The sequence below is a fragment of the Leptonychotes weddellii genome, unplaced genomic scaffold (genome assembly GCF_054177405.1).
Source record: "Leptonychotes weddellii isolate Sample4059 unplaced genomic scaffold, ASM5417740v2 HiC_scaffold_9732, whole genome shotgun sequence".
Taxonomy (NCBI): Eukaryota; Metazoa; Chordata; class Mammalia; order Carnivora; family Phocidae; genus Leptonychotes; species Leptonychotes weddellii.
The window spans coordinates 1,469-7,885 of record NW_028069501.1 but is presented as its reverse complement, the minus strand read 5'-3'; the positions used below and the strand labels follow the sequence as shown (position 1 = coordinate 7,885).

At 64.7% G+C, this 6,417-nt stretch overlaps 1 protein-coding gene across 1 annotated transcript; it reads left to right on the top strand.

Annotated features, from left to right (window-relative positions):
• Positions 1-365: 365 nt before the first annotated feature.
• On the top strand, positions 366-4,173 carry NINJ1 (ninjurin 1; the record flags this gene model as incomplete). The annotated part of the gene is made up of 4 exons (XM_081811719.1): positions 366-571; positions 1,808-2,033; positions 2,657-2,818; positions 3,639-4,173. Coding segments are annotated over 3 exons (587 nt in total), but the record flags the coding sequence as incomplete, so codon positions are not given.
• Positions 4,174-6,417: the final 2,244 nt, after the last annotated feature.

Sequence of the window (6,417 nt, the reverse complement as noted above, 5' to 3'; positions counted from 1 at the left end):
GTGCATCTGGTGTATGCGTGTGTGCGTGTCTGTGCACGTGCGTGTCTGTGTGCATGTGCGTGTCTGTGTCTGTGTGCAAGTGCAGGCATGCATCTGGTGTATGCGTGCGTGTGTGTGTCTGTGTGCAAGTGCAGGTGTGCATCTCGTGTATGCGTGTGTGTGTGTCTGTGCACGTGCAGGCGTGCGTCTGGCGTATGCGCACGTATGCAGGTGTGTGCTTGCTCATGCATGTGTGTATGTGCTTGCGTGGTTATGTGTTTGTTCGTATGACTGTGCACATGTACCCGTGCCCGTGTGTCCGCGTGTGTGCGGCTGGCTCTTTTCCCCGGGACTGGGGACCGGATGAGCGCTGCGGTGGCCTTGAGGGAAGCTGCTTGGGCGCTTCTGGTTTGTGGAACTTAGAGCGCGTGCCCAGCGCAGCACACCCGCCCCTCAGAGGAGCGCTCATGGGACGAGGCGTGGCCAGCCCAGCAGCTTTGCAAGCGCAGACCTGGTGCTGTGGGAGCCCAGGCCCCTAGGCGGTGGGCTGCCTGCGCCCAGACCCTGGGGAGGAGCCGCTGTGCCCTCATGGGTGAGGCCTGGGGTGGGGCCCACCCAGCTGCGGTGCGGCTGGAGGCTTGGGGGGAAGAGCCGTGGGTGGAATATTCCGGAAGCACTGCTGGGGGTTGGGTCCAAGGAGCCGCTTTCCCTGTGGGGCTTGGGTCTGGAATTTTAAACCCAGTGGATTTGCTACTTAGCCGCTGGTGCTGAGGGAAGGCAGGGCAGGTCCCACGCCCGCTGTTCGGCACACCCAGTGTCCCTTCCTCCTGGGCATGTTATTCCAGATTACATTTATGTTTAACAAGACAGGCCGCCAGAGCGAGCCCCCTCCCGCCCCCGCTCCTGGAGTTCGGGATTTTCCAGGGTGCGATTTCCAGCTGCGGAAAGTGGAGGGGCCTCTCGCTTGCTGGTTCGGCCGCTCCCTGGCAGCCTGCCCCCCAGGCCTGCATCTTTCATGAGTACAGAAACACGAGCTCCCGAGTGCCCCAGGAGGCCACAGTGCTGGGCCTGTGGACAAGGGGCCGGGGCTGAGGGGTGTGGGCTTGTCCTGGGGGCCTGGGGAGGGGCCAGCCAGCGGCAGCTGGGGGAGGCCTACTGAGGGAGGGGGGCCTTCTCCCGCCTCCCCCCTCCCCCGCCTTGCAGCCCAGGAGAGAGGGGCTTCCTGGAGGCGGTGACCTCTGGGCGGGGCATGGAGGGCGTGAGGAGTAGCCTGCGACCTGGCTCTGAGGCCCGCCCCGTTCCCAGGCAGAGGCGCCCCGCGCCGCATGCCCGAGGCACTGTGGGGACAAACCTCATCACAGATACTGAGTAAAGGGCAGGAGGCGGCTTCCGGAGGGGTGGCCTGGGTGCACTCAGCTCCCAAGGCTCCAGGTGTTTACGTTCCTCGTGCACAGCTTTTCCTGTGGGGATCACACCTCAGTGACGTGGTTCAAAATTGTTTGTAAAAATAAAAATTGAATCAGCAGCTAAGTTCAACCGTAGCCCCGCTTTGGTAGGCGTCCGGGTGAGCGCGCGGGGCCCCGGACGGTCCCAGCGGGACGTGGCCTGCAGCCAGCAGCCAGGCGGAGGGAGGCAGGCGGGGGCACCGCGGGCGCGCAGGGAAGGCACCAGAGGGCCCCACCCCAGGCAGGAGGGAGGCATTCTCGTCGCAAACCAGTGTGTGCTGAGGCCCTGGCTCCCCCAGGGCCTGATTCCTGGAGTGGGTCCTGCAGGCCCCGCCAAGCCCCACACCCCTGCTGGTCCCAGGCTGACTACCCCTTTCCTGCAGCCATCCCGCTGGGGCCGGAACCGGCCCATCAACGTGAACCATTACGCCAACAAGAAGAGCGCAGCTGAGAGCATGCTAGACATCGCCCTGCTGATGGCCAACGCCTCCCAACTGAAGGCCGTCATCGAGCAGGGCCCCGCCTTCGCCTTCTTCGTCCCCCTGGTGGTCCTCATCTCCATCTCCCTCGTGCTGCAGATTGGCGTGGGCGTGCTGCTCATTTTCCTTGGTGTGAGCCTGGGCTGGGGGGGGAGGGCCCTGGGGCGGCCCCGCCCATGATCTGCTGGTTCTGCTTGTATACCCCCCGGGACAGGGTGCTCACCACCTGACAGGCCCCACTCAGCCATGCGGTCAGGACGTGGCTCCTCAGAGGGCCCCCCATGTCTCTGTCCTTCCACCCACCCAAGCTGAGGATGTAGGAAAACGTAACCCTCCAGTGGTCTCCAGGGACTGGATGGTGGTCCTGCCCCCGAGCTGAGGGTCTGGGCTCACCTCTACTGCTGGCTGTGTGACCCGGGGCAGGTACTTGACCCCGCAGGCCTCAGTTCCCCCACGCATAACGTAGGCATGAGGACAGGGCCTTGGGTAGGCGTGAAGCTCGCTAGACACCGCACGCGGGCACTCAGAGAGGGGCTTCCCTGTGAGCACGCAGTGCGTTGTCCCTTACAGTCCAGACCTGCGCCCCGGGCTGGTCCTTCGGCTCCCGCACCAGCGCCGGGCCGCCCTGAGCTCCGTGCTGGAGGAAGCAGGGCTGCGGGGCCGAGGCCACAGGCCCAGATCTCACCCCGAACGAGGCAGCGGGCCCAGGGGCTGCGGGGCCCCCATGCAGCGTCTGCTCCCTTGTGCCCGCAGTCAGGTACGACCTCAACAATCCTGCCAAGCATGCCAAGCTGGACTTCCTCAACAACCTGGCCACCGGCCTGGTTTTCATCATTGTCGTGGTCAATATCTTCATCACTGCCTTCGGCGTCCAGAAGCCCGTGATGGACGTGGCTCCGCGGCAGTAGGGTTCAGGTGAGCCAGAAGGCACAGCCCCCGCTGTCCACCACGAGCAGACTTTGTGCCCAGTGTCTGTCCTGTCTGGGCCTCACAGGGGGGGCGCGCCTGGCCGTGTGCCCCCCATGCTCGTCCCCTGTCCTTGCTCAGAGAGGTGAGCACCCACCCAAGGTCACCTACTTGGAGCAGGAGTCTCAGGGAGGCTGGGTGACCCCCGGGGGTCTCAAGGGCCCATGCAGAAGGTCAGCAGGTCCGGCGCGTGTCAGGTGTCCTGCACCTGGGGCTCTGGCCCGGGCTGCTCACCACAGGTGCATCCGGCCTTGGGCCTGCCCCAGAGAAAGGGTGGGCACTGCTAGCCGTCTGCCCACCAGCACCCCCACCCCACCCCGGCAGAGTGGCCGGCAAATGATGAGGTGGGACCCTCAGCAGGGCCGGCACGTGGCCTGGCCCGTGGCCTGCCCACACCGTGGCCGTCGGCCCCACCTGGGGTCCCACTCACTGCCTGGCTGCTGGCCCTGGTTTATTGTCAAGTCCGACCCCCGTGGAACCTTCCGGATGCCAGCCTGCTCCCTTGCTCGGGGCATGGTGACCAAGCCATTTATTAATTGCCTGCTGTGCCCCAGATGCAGTCCTGACCCTCCCTGATCATCAGCCCACTGGCCTCTGCTCTCCAAGGCCCCCCTTTAAATCCTGACAGTGACCCGACCAGGGAAACTGAGGCTTGCCCAGGTCAGAATCAGGTCCTTCTGCCTCTGGAGTCGTCGTGGCCTCGGGGCTCAAGTCTGGCCGCCAGAGCGGGACTGGAGGCCCTCACACCCCTCCTCTCCCTTCTTGGCAGATGTCCCCGGATCGCACCTGGCCACAGCCACCCAGATCCCGGAGCCACCTCCCCCTCGAGGCCCACCTTCCTATGGGGGGCACTCCCGGCAACCGCTAGAGCCCAGACGGGCCCCACTAGACTGTGTCTTGGGACGAGCCGCCCGTGGCTAGGCCACCCCAGGCCAACGCGGGTCCTGCTCTGTCCTCGGCTGCCCCTCCCCCCGGAGCGTGGCCCAGGGGACAGAAATGGGGAAGGGTCGTGGCCACCCGGACATGCAGCAGCCCAAGGATGGGAGCGAGGGGCCCCTGTTGGCCTTGGTCCCAGGACGTATCCAGAGGGACAAGGAGACCCCTACCTCTACCAGCACAACGAGCATCTGGGCTTCGAGGCCCCACGCTGGGGGCCCGGGGCGTCTGTGCTTCCCGACCCAGGACGCGGGACTGCTGGCCCCAGCTGGCCACGGGCCCTGCGCACGCCTCCCACCAGCAGGGCCCCGAGCCCCCACATTTCTAAGCACCAACGACCAATAAAGCTGACGCGCCTCCTCCCCTCAGGCCTGGCCCTGCATTATGTCCCCAGGCCCCCCAGCCTGTGAGGGCCTCCCCACCCTGCCGGGCCCGTCGTGGTGTCGCAGTCCCAGCCACGGGTGCCTTCTCAGGGACCAAGGGCTCACGCAGCAACTTGGCGTCTGGCATGTCAGGGCACGGTTTTGAGGCAGAAACCGGGTTCTTGAAGCTCCGGTGCCTGGCATCCTTTTTTAATTGAGATGCACATTGGAGCTGCAGAAATGGCTCCTCCCGTAGCCCCAGGATGACACCGTGCGTCCTTGTTCGCTCCGCGAGGGGCAGCCACGGCCTGCAGCCCTGGAGCTGGCAGGACACAGATTCTCCAGGGTGGCCGTGGCTCCCGTGAGGGACCACACACCATGACCAGGTCAGAAAACCAGCCTGATCCTGCACTCTGGTCTACACTGCAGACCTGTGTGTGCGTTGTCAGGCAGCCGCGGTCTCGTAGAGCGGGGTAAACTCTGCAGGGCGCAGGGGGCACGTTCAGGAGGACTGGCCCCGGGTGCTGTGTCACGGCCACAGGGAGTCCACGGGTCCCCCATCAACTTTGGTGGCTTTTGGGGTCAGAAGCCAAGACCTGGACCCTCTGAGGAGGTCGGGGGAAGGACAGTGTGCAGGATGACCTTGGGGAGCAGCCAGATGTCACCCCCACGTGTCCTCAGGGCACACGGCCCACAGCCCCTGACCACATGGAAAGGTACGGCACTCAGGTTTCCTCCAGTCTGCATGCCCATGGGTCTCCCCTCTGCACCCACAGCCCTGGCCCATGTGGGGTGCCCAGCGCTGCTGGTCAGGCTTAGGGGTACAGTGCTGGGCAGACACCAGCAAAGGCCTGTCCCAAGAGTCCCCTCCCTGGCTGGAACCCCCTGCTCTCTCAGTCCGCCCCTGCAACCTCCAGGGGCTGAGCCCTTGCTCTCTGCCCCCTTGGCCCCTCACATTCTTGATGTGGAACACCCTCACCTGGTCCTCTGGGTGGGGAACCTTCCAGGTCCAAGGCCCTTCTGCCATCTGAGCCTAGGGCAGCTCCAACACCCCGTTCCTTAAAATGCTCAGGTGACCCCTGGTCAGCTCCCACAAAGTGATCAATAAACAGAAGTGCTTGTGGGTAAGATGGGCCCGGCTTTGCTTTAAGACACTCCAGGAAAGGGGCGCCTGGGAGGCTCAGTCATCTGAGCGTCCAACTCTTGATTTCGGCTCAGGTCATGGTCTCAGGGTCGTGGGATCGAGCCCCGTGGCAGGCTCCACACTGGGCACGGAGTCTGCTTGGGATTTTTCTCTCTCCCTCTCTCTCTGCCCCTCCCCCTGCTCAAAAGAATCAAACAAAACACTCCAAGAAAAAGCTTGGGGAAACAGATGAAACAAGGTGGAGAAGTGCTGGACAGCATGGGCCCGAGGGCAGCCCTCTGCTCTGGCGAGCGTCTCCAAGTCCCGCAAAGAGGGTTTGTAAAGGTGATCCACGTGTGGGACAAGGTCCGTGAAGAAGCATGAGGAGCAGGTGGGCAGAGGGTGGACACATGTCTCCAGTAGGGCTGACGAGCATGAGCCCCACTGAGCAGGGGCAGATGCAGGGCTGCACAGTGGCCGGCCCTGGGGTCTGTGGCGCGAAGGTCTCAGACTCGGGCGTGGCCCTGGGGGTGGAGCTTGGCCCACCCTCCAGCTGCTGGCTTCTGTAAGCATGTCTCCCCTTCACTGACTTGGCTTTTGACAGAAAGCTGGGGGGGGGGCGGGGGGCCAGGCTCACATCTGTGGCCTATCCCCACAACCTGGCCCTCCTGTCAGCCCACCCTGTCTCCCTCGCCCCTCTCTCCCTCGCCACCCCCACGTGTCCGGGCAGCCTGGTCCCCGGGCCCAGTCCTGCCCAGGGTCTGACACAGGTGGATGCCGCCCTGCACCACACCCCTGGGGTTGCCCCCGGTGGCCTGTGGCCGGTGATGTGGGCTGGCCGGTAGTCACATGGGGAGCGCCAGGGACATGGCCAACAGATGGCCTAGCTCTTTCTTCGGCCAGCACAGGAAGTAGGTCAGCACACGCAGAGGGGTGAACCCCAGATGACTGGACTGAGCCCCGGGGGTCACCAAGCCAGGCTGGCCTTCACGGGGGACAGAGAGATGGTGGGCGGGTCTGTGCATCCCAGACCCGAGAGTCCACTGTCCCCAGGTGCCCCCCACCCCCCCCACCAGCTCCCAGACCCAAGCCTTGGCAGCCACTCCGGCCGCCTGACCCTTCAGATG